The 27,807-nt window shown below is 43.0% G+C and overlaps 1 protein-coding gene across 1 annotated transcript in view; it reads left to right on the top strand.

Moving 5' to 3' along the window:
- The window catches only part of LOC148506830 (uncharacterized), a 68,851-nt gene that overhangs the window by 5,785 nt on the left and 35,259 nt on the right, over nucleotides 1-27,807 (top strand). The window contains exons 3-4 of the mRNA XM_088446078.1: nucleotides 11,800-12,207; nucleotides 21,047-21,394. Of these exons, the coding sequence (XP_088302204.1) occupies nucleotides 11,800-12,207; nucleotides 21,047-21,394 (756 nt within the window). The remainder of the gene's footprint in view (nucleotides 1-11,799; nucleotides 12,208-21,046; nucleotides 21,395-27,807) is intronic.

The following is a 27,807-nucleotide window of genomic DNA, read 5'->3' as shown; positions in this document are numbered from 1 at the left end:
TATTTATATGTGTGTGTTAATAAATAGATTTTTTGCTTTATACATGTGATTCAGGTGCATGGTCTGTACACATACATAGACATTAGTATATATATCCCTCTCTGGATAAGGGTTTGAGAGATTATATGCATATACATATCTCTTCCTCTTAAAAATATATGGTGATAAATAATGAATAAAGAATATAGAAAAAATAACAAGAAAGTAAAATAGGAAAAAGTAGGTAGAAATCACATGACCTGCGCTGGATTGTCAATCACCCTAGGTATGATTCTCAGGTGGTTTCTCGTTACTGGATATGACCTGTATGTAGTATATATCTCTATGAGGGAGGTAAAAGTACAATTGTGCACTGAACTGTAGCCTATTGTACGGGGGAGCTGCGTTTATTGGGAAGGAGTATCTGACTTCCTATATAGATACGGAGTAAAAAGGTAAAAACACGCTCTGTAAACCTCTAAATGTAGTGTAATGCGAAGCAATGTATAGTACTACAATGCAGTGTGAAATTATAGATGGATGAGGCTGTTATAATATGAAACATAGGTTTACTAAAGAACTCAAAAACGATATGTACATACAACCAAAAATAAGTTCAAGTACCTACTATGAGAAGCTTGCATAAACAAAAAATACAGACAAAACTGGCATGAATATAAAGAATCATATATATAATGATAATTACTGATGATAAGACTGAATGTGCATCACAAAGTGATGGGAGCAGGCTCTCCACATCAAAAACAAGGAGTGAAAGTCTAATGTCACTTAGGCAGCAGAGATAAATGGGTCAGTGGTCTATTTAAGCAATAAAAGAACAAGGTGAAACTAAAGCAACTGATCAGGTTGCTCTTTTGTAGGGAACCTCTTGTAACTGATGATTTGCGGGATATTAAATACATGTAAGTGTACTTGTAGACGAGCAGCTGTAATTATGATGGTATGAAAAAAGTATGATCCACAAAAACCGTGATGTGCTGCAGATGTTATTGTTTGAAGTTAGCGGCGTCCCGCTAATGGATGATATATCGTGCCTGGGGTGTTGATCTTCCTGGGGTAGGAGTACGGGAGTGTGGTGGAAGCAGGACAGCAAGTCTCAGGGCTGTGCTGCCCGTCTCCGAACTCCATGGTGGCACAGGTCCGATTGAATGGATGCGCGCCGCCAGCAATGACGGGGTGGGCTGCGTGAGCCTGGGGAGGAGATCTGACAGCGGCGGCTCGATGGGGAACCAGGCGCCGTGACCCCCTCCGGTGTGAGACTTACCTCCTGGGGCTCAACCGGGATCCCGCTCTACCCCTGCCGGCTTAGTTGATTGAAGTCCTCTGTTGCACTGGTGGACGGCTTCCGGGTCACGTGTGCGTATGTGGCTAATCGTGATGCCTCTGCTGCGAGTGTGAGCTGAAGTCCTGGTGTGTCTCAAAAGTGATAGCGCTTGATGTAACAGGTACTGCAACGCGTTTCGACCCTCTTAGGGTCTTCTTCAAAGCAATGTGGCATGAGGATGGGTCTAAATCCTGGGGTTATAAATAGTCAAAAAAGTCCCACCTCTTTTTAATTGTTTATTGCTTGATCGATGTGGGTAATTGTCAATTGACAGTGTCCATCAATTAAGTGAAAAGCTTGTCAATCATTGTTAATGTCCAACAATTAGGTAGAAAGCATGTCAATCATTATTAAGCTGTATTTAATGCGCATAATCGCATATATAATGAGAAGCCAGTGGTGATGTTATTACCAATTCAAGGTAGCATAACCATACATGCTCTGATTAATTAATTGATAGGGAGGTTGTTAGTCATAATTCGGTTTAAGCTAGTGTGCATCTGGCATGCATTTAACGATAAAGCAGGCATATTGTTAATGCAAATTTAGTTTAAAAAGTGGTATCATGTAGACCAGGGGCCTTCAAACTTGGCCCTCCAGCTGCTGTGGAACTATACATCCCAGCATGCACTGCCACCTTTTTGATATAACAGCATGCTAAAACTATATGCAGTGCATGCTGGGATGTGTAGTTCCACAGCATCTGGAGGGCCAAGTTTGAAGACCCCTGATGTAGACGTATCAAAATTGTGATGTACTACTAAGGTATCCATATAGCAGATGAGCTCTGTATTAAGGGAATTAAATAGCAAATCGCTAACAACTAAATAGCAACTCTAGACCTGATATATACTCAATGTGTTAATTCGTGGTTCTAACCATCACACACGATCGATCTTATCTCATATATCTCTATGAGGGTGACCTCTCAGAGATCATGGCATAACCCAGAAAAGATCAAAAAAAGGGCATATAGTGAAGCACGTTTTAATAGACATAAATAATACATATAACATAACAATAAAAAAAGATTTTATCCCTCCACAAGAGGTAATCTGTATCATGAATGCAGGAATATGCAGCATATATTCCCATATAAGATATCCCACATGGACAATGTTGTGCAATTACCATATAGTCCAATGAATATGAGTGTGTAGTGAAATCTCAGTGGAAGTGGTTTTCAGCTGGGCACTGCTCACTGCATCCTCCAGTTCAACTCCGCAGAGCAAACGTCCATGAAGGGTAACCAGTAGAACACCAACACGTTTCGATCCCATATGCTGGGATCTATTTCAAGGTGAATTCCAATCTGTGCTGCGCTGTCTTTAACTACCGACACTATCCAATCACCGTGCCGCCGCAGCTGATCCCTAAGTATAGACCAACTACAATGTCCATGATCCTTTACGGCAGTGGACACGTGTTTCCTCTAACTGTTACGTTGTTTCCGGCATCCCCAATACACAGATTGAGTTCTTTTGAATACAAGGAGGACTGGCTATTGTTGCAAAGCGTCATGTCCGGTGGTGTTGTATATCGTAGTCATGGTTACATATAGGTACAATTGTTCACGATCATATTCGCATCTCACCAGTGGCACAGACGCCCACTTAGTATGTCAATCCTTGGCGACACAATCCTCAATAAATATGAAGGAGATACAATCAATTAATACTCAAAATAATAATAAATAACATTCTATACATTAAATACACAATTAAAAACATGTGACATATAAAGTGCGATAGTAAGGATAAAGGTGAGCCTGCAGTGCCCAATTGCAGTGGTATTAAAAGTGTGAATGTGCAAAGGATATGAAGTAATACATAAGGTCAGAGGAACCATTTAACCTCAAAATCCAGGTTTATACCTCCTGGATATAAGGTTCCTAATTCAAAAATCGTTCTCATTTCAGCTTTTGCTAGCTGTGTGGCCAAATCCTTTCTTCTCCAATGGCCTTTTGTGTTTTGCAAACCCATAAAACATACAATATCATCTGTATTACTATTATGACATTTTTTAAAATGGCATGAGAGAGCATGAGTTTCCAATCCTTTTCAGATGTTTTGCAAATGCTCCCCAATCCGGACCTTCAGAGGTCTGGAAGTTCTGCCGAGGTAAAACAGGTTGCATTTGCATTCTATTGCGTAAATAACGCTTTTAGTGTTACACGTAATAAAATCTCTTATGGGGTATCTCTTCCCATTAATGCTTGCTTCTATGATTTTGTTACTACCATATCCTTTCAAAAAAACCTTTAGATAAGACTTTTCCTATGTTTCCGTCTTTATGTAATGTACTTTTAACTATGCGGGAGCCTATATTGGGTACTCTCCTATATATGCATTTGGGTACTTTTGGTAATAGAGGGCCAAGTATTGGATCTTTTTGTAATATTATCCAATGTTTCCTCAATGATTTTTCCAATATTTTGTATTGGCTACTATACGAAGTGATAAATGCCCATTCCAGGGCTGGGGACTTGATCTCTGTTTTCCCCATTTTCTTTTTCAGAAGGTCATTTCTCTCTATTTGTCCCACATCTTTAATAGTTTGTTCAATTACCGTGGTATTATATCCGGATGCTACAAATTTTTGTTTAATTTCTTCTCCTTGTGTTTTAAAAACCTCAGGGCGACTACAGTTTCTCTTTAGCCTTCTGAGTTGTCCACCCGGAATGGAACGTGGCCAATTAAAATGATGGCAACTATCTATTCCAATATAGGAGCTGGAATCTGTAGGTTTAGAATAGTTCATAGTATGCATTTTATTATCCTCTATAAAAATAGTGTTGTCTAAAAAATTAATAGTGCTAGTACTCTCTAAAAAAGTGAATTCGATATATAAAACATTATCTTTAAGATAATCATAAAAGTCCTTTAAAAGAGTGTTTCCACCTCTCCATATAAAAAAGACGTCATCTATGTATCGTAACCAGGACACCAGGCTCGCTCCAAAAGGGTTGTGGTTCCAAATATATTCTTTTTCCCACTGACCCATAAATAAATTAGCGTAACTAGGAGCGAACCTGGTGCCCATCGCAGTGCCCACCTTCTGAAGATAGAAGACGTCATTAAAAACAAAATAATTGTTGGTTAAAATTAACTGGATCCCTTCTATCAAAAATTCTTGTAGGCTGCTATCCAAATCACTCTCTCTAAGACATTCTGTAGTGGCTTTAATGCCTTTTTGGTGATCAATTATAGTGTAGAGTGACTTAACATCTGCTGTCACCATAATGTAATTTTCATCCCACTCAACTGTTGAATTCAAATCCTTATATGGGAATATATGCTGCATATTCCTGCATTCATGATACAGATTACCTCTTGTGGAGGGATAAAATCTTTTTTTATTGTTATGTTATATGTATTATTTATGTCTATTAAAACGTGCTTCACTATATGCACTTTTTTGATCTTTTCTGGGTTAGGCCATGATCTCTGAGAGGTCACCTCATAGAGATATATACTACATACAGGTTATATCCAGTAACGAGAAACCACCTGAGAATCATACCTAGGTTGATTGACAATCCAGCGCAGGTCATGTGATTTCTACCTACTTTTTCACTTTGATGTATATAGGCTTTGGGATACCTACAGTCATTCACTGATCTGCTGCATGATTTCCCGCGCACATATCTACTTTCTTCACTTTTTCTTACCATTTAATTAAAATAGGAAAGGTTACATTATGGAACCTAACAGTCGATTGTGCTGATGTATGTGTCTAGATATATGCAAATGTATATTTTTTCTCTAAGTCTATTTAACAGATATTTATGAGTTTAATAGTGGCAAGAAAAAGTGTGTTTTCTAGGATTAACAATGTGACAACAATCTTTCTGAAATGATATTCAGATTCCTTTTAGGATAATGGATATATATTATATCCCTCTGACATCTCTCATCGATTTATATATATATATATATATATATATATATATTCTAAAGTAAAGAAAAGTGCTCAAGCCAATTGCCTAATTGTTTAAGTGAATAAAGCTGTATTAAATCAGGCCAATTAGGTATACTATTTAAACACTGGAAATTGATCACAATGTATCCGCCTTGACAAAGACGCCCATGTGACGTTGAAATGCGTCGGTTACTGTCTGCAATCTCAGGACATTTGGCACGGCTCACTCCGATCATCCACCTGCTTCACTGGCTCATTTGAACCCAGCGACGGCTCCCACACTGCACCCGCTGAACAACTTTATCAGGTGACGGCCGTTACGCTCCCGCTCACACATCAATTCCAGTCTCGTGGGAGCTAGTAAGACGGACCTTGTTGTACACCTGACGGCGGTTCTATTGCAGGACAGAAGTGTTCAGTACGCCTTGGGGTATCCTCTGCATACCTGACCATCCATTTACACTGCTGGACCAGACCGGATGGCACGGAGGTAAGTGTCCCCATATTACAGTGCATCACTCAAGCAATTAGTCCTCTTCATCTAAGTCGCTCCCCACTGGACAGGTTGAGTGCAGTACCAGCCAGGTAATAGGTGCCAATACCCTCTTCAAATTCATGCTACCAAAGACTGGAGCCCGCAGGTAACATTATTGGGATTTTCTTACTGTTAAACTTCTTCTATTCAGGAGCCCACATCAGGAGTTCTTAGCATTATATGCTCATTTCTATAAGGAAAGATTTATTAATTGTATCTATATCTGAGATCAGTATTACAGTTTTTTAATCTTGCTGTATGCACAGATATTTACTGGCCTATGATTTTTTAATTCACAATTTACTGTGGTTTATGCAATATCACATGTGTGATTTTATTGTCTTTCATAATAAATAAATGACATGTATTCATTATTTGGTGATTGGCTTGAGCTTTATATCCTTGTAATCTCTGCGACTGCTTTTATACTTATAGTTTTTCCTTTTATGAGGCTGACTACCTCATTCAGTCACTTTGTGATTATAGGGACATACCAACTCCTTTAAGCGCCTGGGTATTCTTTTCCTGTCATTCATGTTACAGCTTGGGGGCTCTGTGAGTGACATCACAGGACCTGTTATATATATACATATATGCAGAATGGATCCTGTGCATGCGCAGTTTTCAATAATCAGAAAACTGCATTAATACACAAAATACCGTCCAGACCTGAATCAGGCCTAATGGTCACCTTCCTGTTCTGTTTTATATTTAAGTTTAATTAGTAGATCCATTACTGTCCGGGATCTATCTGGAGGATCTGCTTATTCATCTGTATTTCAATTTTCTGTATTGTATATAGTGCATTGTGGGTTTGTTGTTACACACACATACTGTACACACACACAAATTCTATACACACATGGTCCCACACACATACTGTACACACACACATACTGTACACACACATATACATACTGTACACACACATACTGTACACACATATACATACTGTACACACATATACATACTGTACACACACATATACATACTGTACACACAGATTGTGTATGCACACACACATACTGTACACACACATAATGTACACACACATGGTCCCACACACATACTGTACACATACACATATATATATACTGTACACACACATACTGTACACACATATACATAATGTACACACACATACTGTACACACACATACACACTGTACACACATATACATAATGTACACACACATACTGTACACACACATACACACTGTACACACATACTGTACAAACACACATACATACTGTACACACACATACTGTACACACACATGGTCCCACACACATACTGTACACACATATACATAATGTACACACACATACTGTACACACACATACACACTGTACACACATATACATAATGTACACACACATACTGTACACACACATACACACTGTACACACATACTGTACAAACACACATACATACTGTACACACACATACTGTACACACACATGGTCCCACACACATACTGTACACACACACATACTGTACACACACATACATACTGTACACACACATACTGTACACACACACATACATACTGTACACACATATACATAATGTACACACACATACTGTACACACACATAATGTACACACACATGGTCCCACACACATACTGTGCACATACACATATATATACTGTACACACACATACTGTACACACATATACATAATGTACACACACATACTGTACACACACATACACACTGTACACACATATACATAATGTACACACACATACTGTACACACACATACACACTGTACACACATACTGTACACACACACATACATACTGTACACACACATACTGTACACACACATGGTCCCACACACATACTGTACACACACACACATACTGTACACACACATACATACTGTACACACACATACTGTACACACACATACATACTGTACACACACATACTGTACACACACACATACACACTGTACACACATATACATAATGTACACACACATACTGTACACACACACATACATACTGTACACACACATACTGTACAAACACACATACATACTGTACACACACATACTGTACACACACATGGTCCCACACACATACTGTACACACACACATACTGTACACACACACGTACTGTGCACACACACATACTTTACACACAAAGAGCCTTATTCAATTAAAGGCGAAGTTTTTGCTTGTCCGACTGTTTGCTTCATTTTGCCTGTTTCAGATGCGAATTTACTCCGTGCTCGTCCTCGGTTTTTACCTAATTCAATTGCAAAACAGGCGAAAACAAAAATAGGCGAATGCAGAACAGGCGAAAAGCACTGAAAGAATAGGGGAAATCAATATGTACCCCAGAAAAAGATATATTAACATAGGGAATCAATATAGATGTGTACTAAAAGCCCTAATAAAACTATTTTATGTACTTAAGTTGTGGAAATTGCTTGCTATTAGCGTCTAGGTAAAAGTGGTGAAGAATGGCATAAAGCTATATTTTTTGGTGAAAATAAGTAGTACTGTCAAATTTGGGGTGCTTGGAAATGGGTGCTAGCATATATTTATGTCTCTAAAATGAACTTTAAAAAAAACGTGAAAAATCCACCTGCTGCATGCACCTGCAAACCCCACAACAACCTGACCCATACATGGGGACCTCCAAGAAGCCTATTTCGGTACTTTTAATGTTTATCCCCCCACTTTTTCAATTTTCACCCCAAAAATGACATGTCTTTTTTGGGGTGTTCTTAGGTTTTTGTTTTTGTTTTTTTGCAGATTTGTCCTTTGGGGGGCTGTCCCAAGGGGTCTAAGTTGTTTCCCCATGTTTGCACCCCAAAATAAAGATTTTGCATTTCTTTTCACCAGCTAGAGAATTTTTTTTGGAGAATTCTTTACACTTAGGCAAAATTGTCCTGGAATTGAATTTGGCAAATTTTTTTTAGGCAAATTTTTCGCAAAAAAACAGGCGAAAATGGCTTTTCGTCTCTAATTGAATTCCCCTCAAATACTGTACACACAAACATACTGTACACACACATATATACATACTGTACACCAGAGCCGTTACTAGACTTTTTGGTTCCCTGTGCCAGAAAGAGCATTGGCGCCCTCCTCATTTTTCAAAGGAACATAATGCGCCAAAAAAGGGTCATGGCTTCATGGGGAAGGGCCAGGGAAGAGATAGGAGAGGCCAGGAGATGCTGGGGATGAAATAAGAGGAAGCGACAAGCAAGAATGATAATAAACAGAAATTTGACAGGCCCAAACAGCGCCCCCTGACCTGTGGTGCCCTTTGTGATGGCACCGGCTGCACTACCCTAGCTACGGCCCTGCTGTACACACACACACAAATACTGTACACACACAAATACTGTACACACACATGGCCCCACACACATAAAGAACACACTAAGCTTAACTGCTGACCTCTGATTTAGATGACTAGGGGCTCCATTTACTAAGGAGTTTTTTTTTATTATATTTTGCGCTACTACTCGCCTGCAAGTTATTTTTTACCAGACTTTATAACTGACCTATTTGCTGGTGAGCTGTAGCGGTATTGAAGCAGCCAGCAGCATTTTTCTGCCCCTCTGGCTGCCAGAAAGTGAAGAGGATCAGTGTGGACACCAGTAACCAGGAGGAAGGTGGCAGTGAGCTGGAAGAAGGGAGCGGAGACTAGGGGGTGGAGACTAGAAGGAAATGGGTGGAGAGCGGGAAAGGAGGGGGCGGAGGAAGCTGCAGCAGTGCATTGTGGGCAGAATCTCGGATGCTGCAGCCTTATAACTGGGATCCTGCGGAATGCAGTCTCAAGAGGGAACTGTTACCAGTGGAGTACCTCAGGGATCTGTACTTGGACCAGTGCTTTTTAATATCTTTATTTGTGACATTCCAAATGATATTGAAGGGAAACTTTGCCTTTTTGCAGATGACACAAAGTTATGCAACAGGGTAGACACACCAGGAGGGGTAAAACAAATGATTGATGATCTAGGTAGACTAGAGGAATGGTCAAGAACGTGGCAACTACAGTTTAATGCCAAAAGCAAGCAAACATTGTAACAAAGCAATGAGGAAGGCAAGTCAGATGCTTGGTGTATAGGGAAAGGAATTAGTAGTCGAAACAAAGAAGTGATAATACCACTGTATAGGTCATTAGTACGTCCTCATCTCCAATACTGTGTTCAGTTCTGGAGGCCACATCTCCAGAAGGATATTAATACATTAGAGACTGTACAAAGAAGGGCAACTAAAATGGTGCAAGGTCTACACCACAAAACGTACCAGGAAAGACTAAAAGATCTTAGTATAGTTTGGAGCAGAGAAGGGATAAGGGGGGACATGATAGAAACATTCAAATATATAAAGGGTTTAACAAGGTAAAGGAAGGAGACATTCTTCAAAGAAAGAGAAGTATTAGAACAAGAGGACATGTTCTAAAACTGGAGGGTGGTAGGTTCAGGGGAAATTTGAGGAAAAATTACTTCACAGAAAGGGTAGTGGACAAGTGGAATAGCCTCCCATCAGAGGTGGTAGAGGCTAAGACAGTAGAGCAATTTAAACATGCATGGGATAGACATAAGGATATCCTTCAGAAGAAGTAAGGATCAATAAGGGTTGAGGTAACAATGGGGGTCATTCAGACCCACTCGCGAGCGGCTGTCCACTCGCAAGTGGGTTGATGGTCCCCACTGCGCATGCGCACGACGGAGGGAGCTCCGTCGTGCGCATGCACGAGACCCAACGAGCGAAGGACTTTCCTTCGCTCGGAGTGTCTCATCAAAGGGGGCATGCTGTCGATGGTGACTGACAGCACGCCCCCTTTGGTGGGCGTGCCGGGGGCATGCCTGCCAGACAGAGGCATTCCCAAGGGAACGCCTACCGTCTGAAGCCGGCCCCACTGACATCACTAGTGATGTCAGTGGGAGTGATTTTGGCTCTGATAGAGCCAAAATCACTCCTGGCCTTGCGGTTGAAAAACCCAAACGCAGGCTTTTGCTCATAGTTCCATCATTTTGCACGCTCGTATATGCTGTGGGTGGTGACCTACAGCTATACGAGCGTCCAGGAGGACGCTCCATATTAATGGAGGTGGGCCCTGATTCAGAGCGAGCGCTCTGGTCAGAGCGTCCGGCTCTGAATCAGGGGCAATATGTTTAAAAATGGGGCCGACTAGATGGGCCAAGTGGTTCTTATCTGCCGTCAAATTCTATGTTTCTATGTTTCTATGTTTGTCAGTAAAAGCTACTGAACCCTGGCGAGTTTATATTCATGGGGCCTATCCATTGCCGGCAAGGACCAGCGATGTGCATGCCAACCCCGACTATCTACTGAACATGACCGTCTCTTGCCAACCCCAACTATCTACTGAACATCACAGTCAACCTGATGACACTCGTCGGGTTCGACATGTTCAGAGATAGGAGGTTGGGCTCCTGCACTGAATGACGTTCAGTGAACGCAATTCAGTGCGGGCACCGCATCTCGGTGACCTGAAGGACTGAATGCTAGATGTTCAGTCTTTCAGGTTGCCTAGTGGATAGGCCCCTAAAGACAATGAGCAGTAAGTGACAAATACCATTCATTGTTAAATAGTATCACACTGCTATTTCTTATGCTGATATGAAATTAAAATAGTGCTGCCTAAAAACCACAATATCTGTCATGATAAATAGCTCTGGCTGTAAAAAACATACACAATGAGTTTGTAATGAATCAAAGTCGTTAGTAAATGGAGCCCTTGATTAGAATTACTTTGTCTTACCTACAGTATGTATCCAGTATATTCTACACAGTCTTTTGTAAACCTGTTGCTAAATGTATATTGTTCAGTATGATAAAAGCTTTTAGAAATAAACATTTAAAGGAATCTTAGAGTTACCGGTACATGCTCATGTGGAATTATAATGTAAGTGTGACACAAAGCAATGCTAATAAGAAACAGTAAGAAGGTAAAAGTGTGATGTAAAAAAACAGCTTCATCCGCAACTTTTATTAATGAGAAGTAATAATATTTGTCCCTTTAGGAGGAGCCTACTGTGACCAACATAAGGCATATTGTACAGAACAACGAGGTGTAATAATGGTGGAGGAAGGAGGATCAGTGACGCTTCCATGTACCTTCAGTTATCCTAAGGACTGGGACAACTCCACAGTGGTCAGAGTGTACTGGAAAGGAGGGAAAGCAAAACGCTGCTGGGAAAACTACATCATTTACAGTCACACAGAAGGATGGACACATAATTACTACACAGGACGGATCTCATTGGTGGGAAACCCCAAGGAACAGAGGACAGCGACTATCAGAATCCAGGACCTGAGGAGGACAGATGGTCCCTTGTTCTGCTGTCAGGTCAAGATAGAAAATGTTAGAAGAAACGGAGATAAAGCAGAACAGTGGCAAAATCGTCCCGGAACTTTAATTTACTTCAAAGGTAAAACACATCTGTCATATCCTATATCTCCATCTGTCTATGGGGTCTATTCATAAAGAATGTGAAAAGAGAATTGTTACTTTTCACTATATACTGTGTCTCCTCTGTTTGATGTGATATTGAGCTTTGTTAAGTAGAAATTCATGCATACAGTATTTACCTTTCCGGAGAAGCAATCCGAAAACGAGAGCTCCAGCGATCCAGTCTTCTCCTGCAGTCCTCTCTGTGTAACCGGTGGTGGAAAGCAGGTCCTCTCTGTGTAATCGGCAGTGGAAAGCAGGTCCTCTCTGTGTAACCGGTGGTGGAAAGCAGGTCCTCTCTGTGTAACCGGTGGTGGAAAGCAGGTCATCTCTGTGTAACCGGTGGTGGAAAGCAGGTCCTCTCTGTGTAACCGGAGGTGGAAAGCAGGTCCTCTCTGTGTAAACGGCGGTGGAAAGCAGGTCCTCTCTGTGTAACCGGCGGTGGAAAGCAGGTCCTCTCTGTGTAACCGGCGGTGGAAAGCAGGTCCTCTCTGTGTAACCGGCGGTGGAAAGCAGGTCCTCTCTGTGTAACCGGTGGTGCAAAGCAGGTCCTCTCTGTGTCACCAGCAGTGGTGGAAAGCAGGTCCTCTCTGTGTAACCAGCGGTGGAAAGCAGGTCCTCTCTGTGTAACCGGCGGTGGAAAGCAGGTCCTCTCTGTGTAACCGGCGGTGGAAAGCAGGTCCTCTCTGTGTCACCAGCGGTGGTGGAAAGCAGGTCCTCTCTGTGTAACCGGCGGTGGAAAGCAGGTCCTCTCTGTGTAACCGGCGGTGGAAAGCAGGTCCTCTCTGTGTAACCGGCGGTGGAAAGCAGGTCCTCTCTGTGTTACCGGCGGTGGAAAGCAGGTCCTCTCTGTGTAACCGGTGGTGGAAAGCAGGTCCTCTCTGTGTCACCAGCGGTGGTGGAAAGCAGGTCCTCTCTGTGTAACCGGCGGTGGAAAGCAGGTCCTCTCTGTGTAACCGGCGGTGGAAAGCAGGTCCTCTCTGTGTAACCGGCGGTGGAAAGCAGGTCCTCTCTGTGTAACCGGCGGTGGAAAGCAGGTCCTCTCTGTGTAACCGGCGGTGGAAAGCAGGTCCTCTCTGTGTTACCGGCGGTGGAAAGCAGGTCCTCTCTGTGTAACCGGTGGTGCAAAGCAGGTCCTCTCTGTGTCACCAGCGGTGGTGGAAAGCAGGTCCTCTCTGTGTAATCGGCGGTGGAAAGCAGGTCATCTCTGTGTAACCGGTGGTGGAAAGCAGGTCCTCTCTGTGTAACCGGCGGTGGAAAGCAGGTCCTCTCTGTGTAACCGGTGGTGGAAAGCAGGTCCTCTCTGTGTAACCGGCGGTGGAAAGCAGGTCCTCTCTGTGTAACCGGCAGTGGAAAGCAGGTCCTCTCTGTGTAACCGGCGGTGGAAAGCAGGTCCTCTCTGTGTTACCGGCGGTGGAAAGCAGGTCCTCTCTGTGTAACCGGCGGTGGAAAGCAGGTCCTCTCTGTGTCACCAGCGGTGGTGGAAAGCAGGTCCTCTCTGTGTAAACGGCGGTGGAAAGCAGGTCCTCTCTGTGTAACCGGCGGTGGAAAGCAGGTCCTCTCTGTGTAACCGGCGGTGGAAAGCAGGTCCTCTCTGTGTCACCAGCGGTGGTGGAAAGCAGGTCCTCTCTGTGTAACCGGTGGTGGAAAGCAGGTCCTCTCTGTGTCACCAGCGGTGGTGGAAAGCAGGTCCTCTCTGTGTAAACGGCGGTGGAAAGCAGGTCCTCTCTGTGTAACCGGCGGTGGAAAGCAGGTCCTCTCTGTGTAACCGGCGGTGGAAAGCAGGTCCTCTCTGTGTAACCGGCGGTGGAAAGCAGGTCCTCTCTGTGTAACCGGCGGTGGAAAGCAGGTCCTCTCTGTGTTACCGGCGGTGGAAAGCAGGTCCTCTCTGTGTAACCGGTGGTGGAAAGCAGGTCCTCTCTGTGTCACCAGCGGTGGTGGAAAGCAGGTCCTCTCTGTGTAACCGGCGGTGGTGGAAAGCAGGTCCTCTCTGTGTAACCGGCGGTGGAAAGCAGGTCCTCTCTGTGTAACCAGTGGCTGAAAGCAGGTCCTCTCTGTGTAACCAGTGGCTGAAAGCAGGTGCTTTCTGTGCATGTGCCAGTTTGCTTTACAGGTGGCAACAAGTTGGCCATGGGGAGAGCTGGCATACAGTGTTGACCCTGCATATGCATATGTCAGGCCACTGAACTATGTGGCGGAGGTGGGTGCAGAGTGAGCCAGCAGCAGGACGAAAGTGTGGTGACCCGGCCGCTATTATACACTCTCTGGGAAGGGAACCTCTGATGTGTCCCAGGCTCCCGGCTGGTAACACACATGGAGCAGGAGAGAGTTTCTCCCTCCCATATTCACCCTGAGCATCGCTGATTGGCTGGTGTAAGGGAAGGGGGTGGGGAGAAGGCAAGGAGACAGCTGTCTTTCCTGATCTTCTCCCCTCAGGACGCTGTCACCACCATCCTGAGATGAAGATATAAAGTGTAGAAGCAAAATGGACAGCTGAGCTTTGTATGCATCTATGAATCGCTCTCCCCATACTAGTGTATGGGGCAGTGGTCCTGACACAGTGCTGGGGCACGGCTGGGGAAATCTAAGACTTCTCCACTGTAATCCCTTCTGTGTATAGGACGAAGCAGTGATACATGAATAGCCTATGTCCAGGGGCTGGCTGGCAACTTTCAGCCTGGGGGGCAGACGCAAGCAAGTGGCCCAGTTTTTCTACTAGCGAATGCAATGTAAAAATGGGTGTGACAACAATGGTTTCCGTAATGTGTGTGTGGTTTAAATAGCCAATGAAGTATATGATGGTAAAATTGTTATGACAAAGAGCTATAAATAAATACCATCTATTGTGTGTGTCTCTTGGGGACTGGGTTTAGCAGCTGTGCCCGGCCCTTTGTTACACCTTCCCCTAAAGCTCCGTCCCACAGTGTGTGTGCCTGACCCGGAGAAAGCAGGGCACAATTCATCAATCACAAAACGGGCAGGGTGCATTTCATAGTTAACAAAACGGGCAGGGCGTAGTGCCCTGCTAAAAGTACCTAGTTTGAACACATATACTGTACATACAGACACATTAAGTCCACACACATGCAGGGGAATTCAATTCAAAGCAATGTTGAATAGCCCCGGGAGGGAGCCCCTGAAGCTATTCAATTCAACGCGATGTTTGGTTGGGCAAAAGGATTTCTTCTCGCACCCCCTGGGGATGTGAGGAGAAATCCGACAAAACTGCCGGCTGCACGGCTGTTTGCCAGCTTAGCACAGTGCTAACAGCCACGCGGTGAAGTCGGTGAATACTGGTGCTCAAGACTAAACACCCAGGTTAAGTTGTGAGAACCGGCTTTCTCTGACTTAACAGCGCGCTAAATTGAATAGCTCCAGGAGCTCAATCCCAGGGCTGTTCAGCATCGCGCTTGATTGAATTCTGACAATGAATATTATAAAGAATGAAAACCCCCATTGCAAAGTTTATGCCACACTGATATAATTTGTATACAAGATTAGATATTAGATAGATAGATATGAGATAGATAGATATGAGATAGATAGATAGATAGATATTAGATAGATAGATATGAGATAGATAGATAGATAGATATGAGATAGATAGATAGATAGATAGATAGATAGATAGATAGATAGATATGAGATATATAGATATGATATATATAGATAGATAGATAGATATGAGATAGATAGATAGATAGATAGATAGATAGATAGATAGATATGAGATAGAGAGATAGATATGAGATAGAGAGATAGATAGATAGATAGATAGATAGATAGATAGATAGATATGAGATAGATAGATATATAGATAGATAGAAAGATAGATATGAGATAGATAGATATATATATATATAAGATAGATAGATAGATAGATAGATAGATAGATAGATAGATAGATAGATAGATAGATAGATATGAGATAGATAGATAGATAGATTGATAGATAGAAAGATAGATAGATAAATAGATAGATATGAGATATATAGATAGATAGATAGATAGATATATAGATAGATATATAGATATGAGATAGATAGATATGAGATAGATAGATAGATAGATAGATAGATATGAGATATATAGATATGAGATATATAGATAGATAGATATGAGATAGATAGATAGATAGATAGATAGATATGAGATAGATAGATAGATAGATAGATATGAGATAGAGAGATAGATAGATAGATAGATAGATAGATAGATAGATAGATATGAGATAGATAGATAGATAGATAGATAGATATGAGATAGAGAGATAGATATGAGATAGAGAGATAGATAGATAGATAGATAGATAGATAGATATGAGATAGAGAGATAGATATGAGATAGAGAGATAGATAGATAGATAGATAGATAGATAGATAGATATGAGATAGATAGATATATAGATAGATAGATATTAGATAGATAGATAGATAGATAGATAGATATGAGATAGATAGATAGATATGAGATATATAGATAGATAGATAGATAGATAGATAGATAGATAGATAGATATGAGATAGATAGATAGATAGATAGGTATATAGATAGATAGAGAGATAGATATGAGATAGAGAGATAGATAGATAGATAGATAGATATGAGATAGATAGATAGATAGATAGATGAGAGAAAGATAGATAGATAGATAGATAGATAGATATGAGATAGATAGATAGATATGATATAGATAGATAGATAGATAGATAGATAGTAATGAGATAGATAGATAGATAGATAGATATGAGATAGATAGATAGATAGATAGATAGATAGATATATAGATATGAGATAGATAGATATGAGATAGATAGATAGATAGATAGATAGATAGATAGATATGAGATATATAGATATGAGATATATAGATAGATAGATATGAGATAGATAGATAGATAGATAGATAGATAGATATGAGATAGATAGATAGATAGATAGATAGATAGATATGAGATAGAGAGATAGATAGATAGATAGATAGATATGAGATAGATAGATAGATAGATAGATAGATAGATAGATAGATAGATAGATATGAGATAGATATGAGATAGAGAGATAGATAGATAGATAGATAGATAGATAGATATGAGATAGATAGATATATAGATAGATAGATAGAAAGATAGATATTAGATAGATAGATAGATAGATAGATAGATATGAGATAGATAGATAGATATGAGATATATAGATAGATAGATAGATAGATATATAGATAGATATATAGATATGAGATAGATAGATAGATATGAGATATATAGATAGATAGATAGATAGATAGATAGATATGAGATAGATAGATAGATAGATAGATAGGTATATAGATAGATAGAGAGATAGATATGAGATAGAGAGATAGATAGATAGATAGATATGAGATAGATAGATAGATAGATAGATAGATAGATAGATAGATAGATAGATAGACAGATAGATAGATAGATGAGAGAAAGATAGATAGATAGATAGATAGATAGATAGATATGAGATAGATAGATAGATATGATATAGATAGATAGATAGATAGATAGATAGATAGATAGTAATGAGATAGATAGATAGATAGATAGATATGAGATAGATAGATAGATAGATAGATAGATAGATAGATAGATAGATAGATAGATAGATATAAGATAGATATGACAGTGGCAAATGCAGGATTTGCAAATTGGGGTTTCCAAATACTAGGTTACACAATCAATGACAAAAAAAAATCTAAAAGACTGCAGACACACACACTCACACACTGACACAGACACACTCACACACTGACACAGACACACACACACACACAGACTACACTGACACAAACCTCTCACTTAAAAACACAAATAAATACAGCTCTGGCATCATTGTACCCCACATGTTATACACAGACCTGCAGTGCAGCTGGATACAGGAGAGACTGCCGGCAGTACCATCAGATCTCTGTCACCTGGCAGCAGCTCCCTCTCAGCCTCTCACAATACTGGTGCTGCCATGTGAACTGCATAGGAGGGACTGTGCGCTGCCGCTGCTGCTCCCCCTACAGCCAGCATAGTATGACAGCAGGCATAGTATGACAGCCAGCACAGTATGATAGCCGGCACAGTATGACAGCCGGCACAGTATGACAGCCGGCACAGTATGACAGCCAGCACAGTATGATAGTCGGCACAGTATGACAGCCGGCACAGTATGATAGCCGGCACAGTATGACAGCAGGCACAGTATGACAGCCAGCACAGTATGATAGTCGGCACAGTATGACAGCCAGCACAGTATGATAGCCGGCACAGTATGATAGCCGGCACAGTATGACAGCAGGCACAGTATGACAGCCAGCACAGTATGATAGCCGGCACAGTATGACAGCCGGCATAATATGACAGCAGGCACAGTATGACAGCAGGCACAGTATGACAGCCAGCATAGTATGACAGCAGGCACAGTATGACAGCCGGCATAGTATGACAGCAGGCACAGTATGACAGCCGGCACAGTATGACAGCCGGCACAGTATGACAGCCGGCACAGTATGACAGGCGGCACAGTATGACAGCCGGCACAGTATGACAGTCGGCACAGTATGACAGCCGGCACAGTATGATAGCCGGCACAGTATGACAGCAGGCACAGTATGACAGCCGGCACAGTATGACAGCCGGCACAGTATGACAGCCGGCACAGTATGACAGCCGGCATAGTATGACAGCAGGCACAGTATGACAGCCAGCATAGTATGACAGCAGGCACAGTATGACAGCCGGCACAGTATGACAGCCGGCACAGTATGACAGCCGGCACAGAATGACAGCCGGCACAGTATGACAGCCGGCACAGTATGACAGCCGGCACAGTATGACAGCCGGCACAGTATGACAGCAGGCACAGTATGACAGCCGGCACAGTATGACAGCCGGCACAGTATGACAGCCGGCACAGTATGACAGCCGGCACAGTATGACAGCCGGCACAGTATGACAGCCGGCACAGTATGACAGCAGGCACAGTATGACAGCCGGCACAGTATGACAGCAGGCACAGTATGACAGCCGGCACAGTATGACAGCAGGCACAGTATGACAGCCGGCACAGTATGACAGCAGGCACAGTATGACAGCCGGCACAGTATGACAGCAGGCACAGTATGACAGCCGGCACAGTATGACAGCACGCACAGTATGACAGCCGGCACAGTATGACAGCCGGCACAGTATGACAGCCAGCACAGTATGATAGCCGGCACAGTATGACAGTCGGCACAGTATGACAGCCGGCACAGTATGACAGCCGGCACAGTATGATAGCCGGCACAGTATGACAGCAGGCACAGTATGACAGCCAGCATAATATGACAGCAGGCACAGTATGACAGCCGGCATAGTATGACAGCAGGCACAGTATGACAGCCGGCACAGTATGACAGCAGGCACAGTATGACAGCCGGCACAGAATGACAGCCGGCACAGTATGACAGCCGGCACAGTATGACAGCCGGCACAGTATGACAGCAGGCACAGTATGACAGCCGGCACAGTATGACAGCCGGCACAGTATGACAGCCGGCACAGAATGACAGCCGGCACAGTATGACAGCAGGCACAGTATGACAGCCGGCACAGTATGACAGCCGGCACAGTATGACAGCCGGCACAGTATGACAGCCGGCACAGTATGACAGCAGGCACAGTATGACAGCCGGCACAGTATGACAGCAGAGCTTCTCTTTAAAAAAAAAAAATATAGTTCAGCTGCGTAGCGATGTAGAAGCTGGCATGGGGGATTTCTAGGTACTCAGAAACCCCCCCTGCGTGCGTGGGTGTATAAGATAGATAGATGAGAGAGATTGAGAGACACATACACTGCATATAAGTCCACCCTCCACTTACCTGGTTTCTAAAATGGTAGAAAAGACAGGAAGCACAGGATCTCCTGTACACCAGATCACTTCTCACCTCTGCCCTCTCTGTCTCTCTCCTCCCTGGGTGCCATCAAACTTCTTACTTAGCTCCTCTTCACTGACAGACTCTCCGGTAAGCCCCGCCCCCTTTTTACACAGTTCATCCTCCAGGGTTCATGGGAAAGGAAACCTGGCTCCCCATTGGTCGACAGCGGCCATTTCTTTGTAGCTTACTATGGGGGCAGCCATTTTTGATTGGCCTCTGCAACTAGTCAGCTCTATCTAAAAGCGTAGCTGGCCAGCCGCCCGTCGAGCTGAAGAACCATCTGCGACTGCCTTACAGTACTCCCACAGCCAGACGGCCGTGGAATACTAGCATTGTACCGGCCCGGGGGGCAGATGGCACCCTGACCCCAGGCCCAGTCCGCCACTGCCTATGTTACTGTGTTACCCTGCAGGAGGAGGGATAGACTCATAGCTCCCTTCTGTCTGTGCCACTGTGTCACCCTGCAGGGGAAGGGCTAGGCTCATAGCTCCCTTCTTGTTGTGTCACTATGTCACCCTGCAGGGGGAGGGACAGGTTCGTAGCTCCCTTCTGTGTGTCTCACCCTGCAAGGGGAGGGCCAGGCTCATAGCTCCCTTCTGTCTGTCACTGTGTCACCCTGCAGGGGGAGGGGAAGACTCCTAACTAACTTCTGTCTGTGTTACCCTGCAAGGGGAGGGCCAGGCTCATAGCTCCCTTTGTATCGGTGTCACTGTGTCACCCTGCAGGGGGAGGCAGAGACCCATAGCTCCCTTCTGTCTGTGTAACTCTGCAGGGGGAGAGACAGGACCATGTCTCCCTTCAGTCTGTGTCACCCTGCAGGGGGAGGTACAGGCTCATAGCTCCCTTCTGTCTGTGTGACTATTTTCTCTCCTCTCTCTATAGATCAGTTCTTTGTAAAACAGCCAGATGTTGTCCCTGCTGCAGTGGGAGATAATATAACTATACCGTGTTATGTCCATAATACAACTCCCCATTATAATATACATGAGGTCACATGGAGGATGGGTAACAATGTCCTGTGCTATTATAATGCTGTAATTAGAACATGGAAAGAGGAGAATAAGAGAGAGAAGATTGGACGACGATCATTAGTAAATTTCCCTGAGGACCTCTCATTACATATAAGAGATGTGACATCAGATGACAGTAACCGGTACTGCTGTGAGGTGAGGACAAGGCTAGGAAGTCCTGTCCCTGGATCTGAACGTGGCACAGATATAGTAGTTGCAGGTAAGGAAACTTTTAATTCTAGATATTGATGAAACATGTAACCTACTTACAATCATTGATGATTCTCATTTATAAAGTGTACAGATTACAATTACTGAGGATTGCATCATACTGTAACAGTGTTTGCTCATTGTGATCACAGAACAAGGCATGAGGTGACTGCAAAATATTCAGGGCCTGATTCAGACCTGGTCACAAGGCACGCGTTCGCACGCAGCCGTACACAGCCAACATATGCAAATCCAGCGATCGCTAGCAAGACATTAGCCCACCCACTATGTTTTGCCGTGCGATCGCGGTAAGAAATTAGATGCCCATCAGCCTGACACAAGACGCCCACTTTCCCTTAGTAACACACATCATCTCCAGGAAGTGTATTAAACAATCAGTAACATCGGCTGACATCGGACCCATACACATCACTTGTGGCAGACATATCCTACCGCAAGCACTGCGAGTGCTGCTGTGTGTAATTCAGCCATGTGATGTGTACGCTGATGCGTCCTAATTATGCACACCCCTGAAATGCCGTTCCAATGCACAGACACGCCTGCATTCGCACCACCACACCCCCGTTACCATCGACCACCCCGTCACCCACAAACAGCACATCCTGTCACTCATGCTTGCGGAGCGTCTGTGTACTGGCTGCGAACGCTTCCCGATCGCAGTGACTGGTTCACGTACACGCACTGCATTTTGCAGATTGCAAACATCGGCAGGCTGCGCGCGAATGCAGCCTTGCGACTGGGTCTGAATCAGGGCCTCAGTTTTCAAAATGATCTGTGTCATATTATTGATAGAATGTTTTTGAGGGGAACCCTCCTTCCTCCATGGGGTCAATCCAATTAGGTCCTAGTAGTGAGTTTGTTTCATTAAACTCGTAGACGTTGCACGAATACACACACCCGACAATTCTTCAATCTAATTAAAAATGCCTATTCAGGACAGTCACAGAGTGAGTTTGCATAATGTCAGCCAAATGTGATGTGAGAGAAGTGTATAATAAAGTGAGGTAACCGTCCTGGACCCCACAAACATTAAAATTTTGTCTGCAGAATCTTACAGAAGGCTGTTTAATGGTTTTAAATGGCTGATTTGTGCATTTTGTTACAAAAATGTAAATATATATATTTTTGAAAAAGATTTTCTTTAATCTTTATTTTTAATACTTCGCCGTCCACGAATCTTCAGAGGGATTATATAACATTTTAATGTAATTAATAAAAGTAAATTTTTAGGAATTTATCACAAATTACTCGATTAGTGCACCTTTATACTATCCCTCTTTCATCCTTTGTTGCATATATATATTTTTGTAAACTTTTCTGCAAAAAAATTTAAACTGTAAAATTTTGTAGAAAAAAGAAGCCTTTGTGGTACTTTGAGCTGATTTAACAAAATTGTTAGCAAAATATACAGATGTGTCCTGCTGCATCTTTGCTCTATAAGCCAGGTACAAATGTGAGCTCTGCTAGTCGCGCTGTGCCATGGCGCATTGAGTCACATCTTAACTAGGGATGTGTGTCGACCCCCGTGTTTTGGTTTTGGATCTGTATCTACTTCGATGTTTTGGATCTGGATTTGCAAAACCGCGTTTTGATTTTGGTTTCGGATCTGGATTTTCAAAAAATTATAAAAACTGCTAAAATCTCATATTTTCAGCATTTTTTTGTTCTTACAGTATTATTAACCTCCATCACAATAATTTCCACTCATTTGCAGTCAATTTTGACCAACACACAATATTGTTTTCATCTAGTTTTTGCCCAAAAGTTGCACCAAGCTAGCTGGCTGACTAAGGACCTGATTCAGAGCCGCTCGTAAGCGGCAGTACACTCGTTCCGAGCGATGTTCGCCCATCTCCGCATGCGTACAGTTTTTAATACGCATGCGCGAACCAGTCAGTGCGGCCGAAAATCGTTTGTTCGCTATATAGCAAAGGCCTGCTATTTTGAGTGACAGAAGGAGGCATATGTGGGTGGTAACAGGGAAAGGTGCTTGAAAACGGGTTAGTGGAGATCCGAACGCAGGCGTGCTTAAAGGTCAAAACAGGCGTTTTATGGGTGTGCATAATTAATACAGCAGCGTCATTGCCCACGTCACTTGGTTGTTTTGTAGTCAGAACTGCTCGCAATATAGTGGTAGGAAAAACAAACCACAAGAATAGCGAGCAGTTCATACGCTGTTCGATGTACTCGATTAATCTAATAAATAGCTGACATGACGTATGATGCGAGCGGCCAAGGGGCGTTTTTTTCAAAAAAACGTCCGCATGTTTTGTTTGCTTGTTCAGACATGGAGGCGGCAACAGACCGCAAGGAGCGAACGGTTCATTTGAATAGCCACCCCCTTTTTCTGAACGAGTGAGCGCTAATAGCGTCCGGCTCTGAATCAGGCCCTAAGTTAAGCGGCAGCAGTGGGCGGCACAAACATGTGGCAGTTCTACCCAATACATGGCACATAAGGAAACACATGTTTTCATTAATCAAGAGGCCTGAGGGAGATGTAGTATGTATGTAGTTAAAGGCAGGGAAAGGAAGGGCTGATTCATAGTAAATTTAATTTATTTATTTTATTCTGAAGCAAATTTATGAGGGAGGAGGGGAGAGCATGGGTGAAAAATATGTCCCATGATTTGCCCACAAAATCAAATTGGTGGCTCAGACTATTTTTTTAACTTAAAGCGGCATGCAGGAAATGCTGTCTGTGGCCATAAACATTTCGGCATTCAGCAACCGCATGTCAAAGATTGCAGCAGCTGTCGCAGTTCAACTTCCAAAATGGCACCTAAAGAAACAAGTGTTTTTATTATTCAAGAGGACTGAGGGAGTTGGAGTATGTATGTAGTTGAAGGCAGGGAAAGAAGCGTTGATTAGTGGTTAATTTAATTTTTTTTTTTTAATTCCAAAACAAATTTATTAGGGAGGAAGAGAAGCATTTACAAAAAATATTTTACTCATTCACATTAGTCCTTGCCCCAGTGGAGCTTCTCGGTGGTTCCAAATTTTTTTTTAAAAAAGAATCAAAGGGGCATGCAGGAGATGATGTCTTTGGCAGCACACAAAATTGAAGCTCTGAACAGGGAGGGGCAGAGAGATTTTAAAGTCTGGTACTAAACATCTCTTATCATTGTTCTTCTGGAATTTTGTATGGGAAGGCTGGGATAGGAGGAGGGAGAACATCTCCAGATAACATCACAAAATAGCCTCTCCATTTGGTGTTTGAGTTGCATGACCAAACATGTTATGATCAATGAAAGCCAAGTCCACCAGGTTGGTATGTAAAATCAAGGTTGAAAAAGTGTATTTTGCAAGTGTGACTATTTGTGACTTTAGTTGAAATAAAAACAGTATGAAAATAAAAATAAATGACATCAGAATAGCAGTACAAAAGCATAGTAGTTAAAAAAAAATATAGGACATCTATGAAGTATTTGTTACACAGCAATGGCAGACAGGATGGCAGTTTAATAAACTATAAAATTAAATATGTCAGACAGCAGTGCCCCAAACAGCACATAATGCAAAGAAAAGAGGTGCAAGATGGAATCGTCCTTGTGGCCCTTTCTCCCACCCTTATGTTGTATATAGTAAACAGGACATGCACAGTTTAACAAACCAATTATTTCAGCGACAGGTACTGCCAATTGTGGCTAAAGCGATTGGTTTGTTTGGGCCCCCACAAAACCAGCTGACATTTCTGGCAATGATCGTTCTATGCAAAAACTGACTTTACAGAGGCAAGATGTTGTCGCCATCATCATCCGATTCCTTACCCTCATCAGTGTGTACATCATCTTTACACAATATTAATTTGTCCTTACTGGACTCCACCATTACAGCTTTAGGTGCCTCTGTAATTATTGGATGCAACTGGCTGTGAAATTTGTAGTTCACCTTGATGAACATCATCTTTTCCACATATTGAGGAAGTAGCCTCCTATGCCGATTGCTGACAAGATTCCCGGCTGTGCTGAAATCTCTTTCTGAGTACACACTGGAGGGTGGGCAGCTCAAGTAAAGCAAAGTCAGTTTGAGCAAATTGCCTTTTTTTCTTGCCAGTATGAAACGGACTGTCTGACATGCCTAGTTGGACACTATCATTAAAATAGTCTTCAACCATTCTTTGAATGGGGACCGTATCAGATGGAGTCATGGTAGAGGTCTCATTAATTGTAGGCAAATCTTGGTTGTGCTGACTCATCTGCATCTTTAGTGGGTCTTTTTTTTGGAAAAGTTTAGTTTATTCCACTTGCTGGAGAAACTGAAAGAGGAGACATCGCTGTATCACGTGCCACTTGAGCTGACAATTTCCTTACAAACAGCTCTTTGCATCTCTTCACATCTGTGGGCCTGATTCAGACCCACTCATGAGCGCACAGCGCTCACAAGCGGGTCGATGGTCCCTCACTGTACATGCGCACGCCAGAGCCGGCTCCAGCGTGCGCATGCGCGAGACCCGGCCAGCGACTGGCACTAAATCGCTACGGGTCTCGCAACAAAAGGGGGTGGCTGTCAATTTTGATTGACAGCTTGCCCCATTTTGTAGGCGGGCAGGAACGCCTGCCATTTGTGGAAGGCACCACTGACATCACCAGTGATGTCAGTGGAGATCTTCCTGCTGTGTTAGAGCAGGAAGCTCTCTGGGGCTTGCAACAGATGAGACCCTACCACAAGGGTCTCGTTGCAAGCCCCGATGGTTGAGATGGTCATGACCATCGCGACCATCACCTGGCCACTCGCAAAAGCTGTGGGTAGTCACCCACAGCTTAGCAAGTGGCAAGGAGGTCACAACAAACAAACAAAAATGCCCTGATTCAGAGCGAGTCTCTTAAGGAGCGTCCGGCTCTGAATCAGGCCCTATGTCCGGTGGGAAGAAACATGATGTATGACTTAAACCTAAGATCCAGCACGGTCATTAAAATGTATTAATCCCATTGTAAGCTCCTGACAACCCTTGGATCCTGGTGTAGCGAATAAAGGACTTGATCTACAATTCCAACATGCTTAGCAGATTTGCTTTGTTTAAGCTCCTCCTTCAGTTTCTCAAGCTGCTTTTCCATAAGTCTAATTAGGGGATTTACCTGACTCAAGCTGGCAGTGTCTGATCTCACATCACAGGTGACTACTTAGAAGGGTTTCAGCACTTTGCACAACACAGAAAGTATTTTCCACTGAGCTTGAGTAAGGTTCATCCTCCCTTCTCTTCCTATGTCATAGTTGGTTGTGTAGCTTTTGATGGCTTTTTGCTGTTCCTCCATCCGCTGAAGCATGTAAAGGGTGGAGTTCCACCTTTATTGCTTCAGCTGGTGATAGAGCAAATTCAACATTTCTTGCATTTGCTACAGTCTTCTACATGCACCTGCTGAATGGCAAAAATGTCCAGAAATTTTGTAGGGAACAAAGAGCATCTCCTGCATGGCCCTGTCATTTTTAAAAAAAATGTTGCACATCCATGTTGATTGTGTGAGCAAAACATGGGATGTGTTGAAATTCACCCTGCTGTAATGCTCTCACAATATTGGTGGCATTGTCAGAAGTCACAATTCCTGAGGAGAGTCCAAGCTGGGTAAGCCATTTTTCAATGACTTCCCTGAGTTTTTCTATAAGGTTGTCAGCGGTATGCCTCTTAGTGAAACCGGTGATACACAGAGTAGCCCGCCTTTGAATGAGCTGCTGTTTCTTCTATGCTGCTGCTGCTTTTGGTGGTGCTGAAGGCAATACACCCACCCAGTGGGCTGTTACAGTCATGTAATCTTGTGCTTGTCCTGTTCCACTTGTCCATCGGGGGTAAGTAGACAGTGGGTACAAAGGCATTTTGGAGGACACTAGTTAAGTTCTTTTTAATGTCCCTGTACAGGCTGGGAATTGCTTTTATAGTATCGTGGAACCTAAATGGGATTTGGTAGTGGGGACACAGAACCTCAATTAACTGTCTAAAACCCACTGCACTAATGGCGGATATCGGACACACATCTAATACCAGCATAGATGTTATGGTGTCAGTGATCCATTGTGTAACTGGGTGACAGCTGTCATACTTGCTCCCCCATGCAAAAGATTGTTTAACAGTCAATTATTTTTTAGAACTACTACTAGTAGTCTTTCTAGTCCCCTTCTGGGATAAGGATCCACTCCCAGCAGCAGCAGCAGCAGGTGTAGCACTCAAGGATTGTTCTAAGGAAACCAGGATAGGGGAGGACTGAGTTAGCCTTAATTGGATGCAGGACTCCTTCCGATTATGATTGAGGATATTGTTGATAAAGGTGTTGGTGGTGGAGATTCCAGGTGCTTTGATCTAGCAAAGAGAAGGGAGCTTGCTGACGCTCGACTGCTTGTTGTTACTTTTTAGGCAAAGTTTCTGATTTATGCACATACTTTTGATGGATGCACAGTAGATGATGTAAAAGG

Source organism: Taudactylus pleione, unplaced genomic scaffold (genome assembly GCF_031769625.1).
Source record: "Taudactylus pleione unplaced genomic scaffold, aTauple2 ptg000393l, whole genome shotgun sequence".
Taxonomy (NCBI): domain Eukaryota; kingdom Metazoa; phylum Chordata; class Amphibia; order Anura; family Myobatrachidae; genus Taudactylus; species Taudactylus pleione.
The sequence above is the reverse complement of the archived record's forward strand: the minus strand, read 5'-3'. Positions and strand labels throughout refer to the sequence as shown.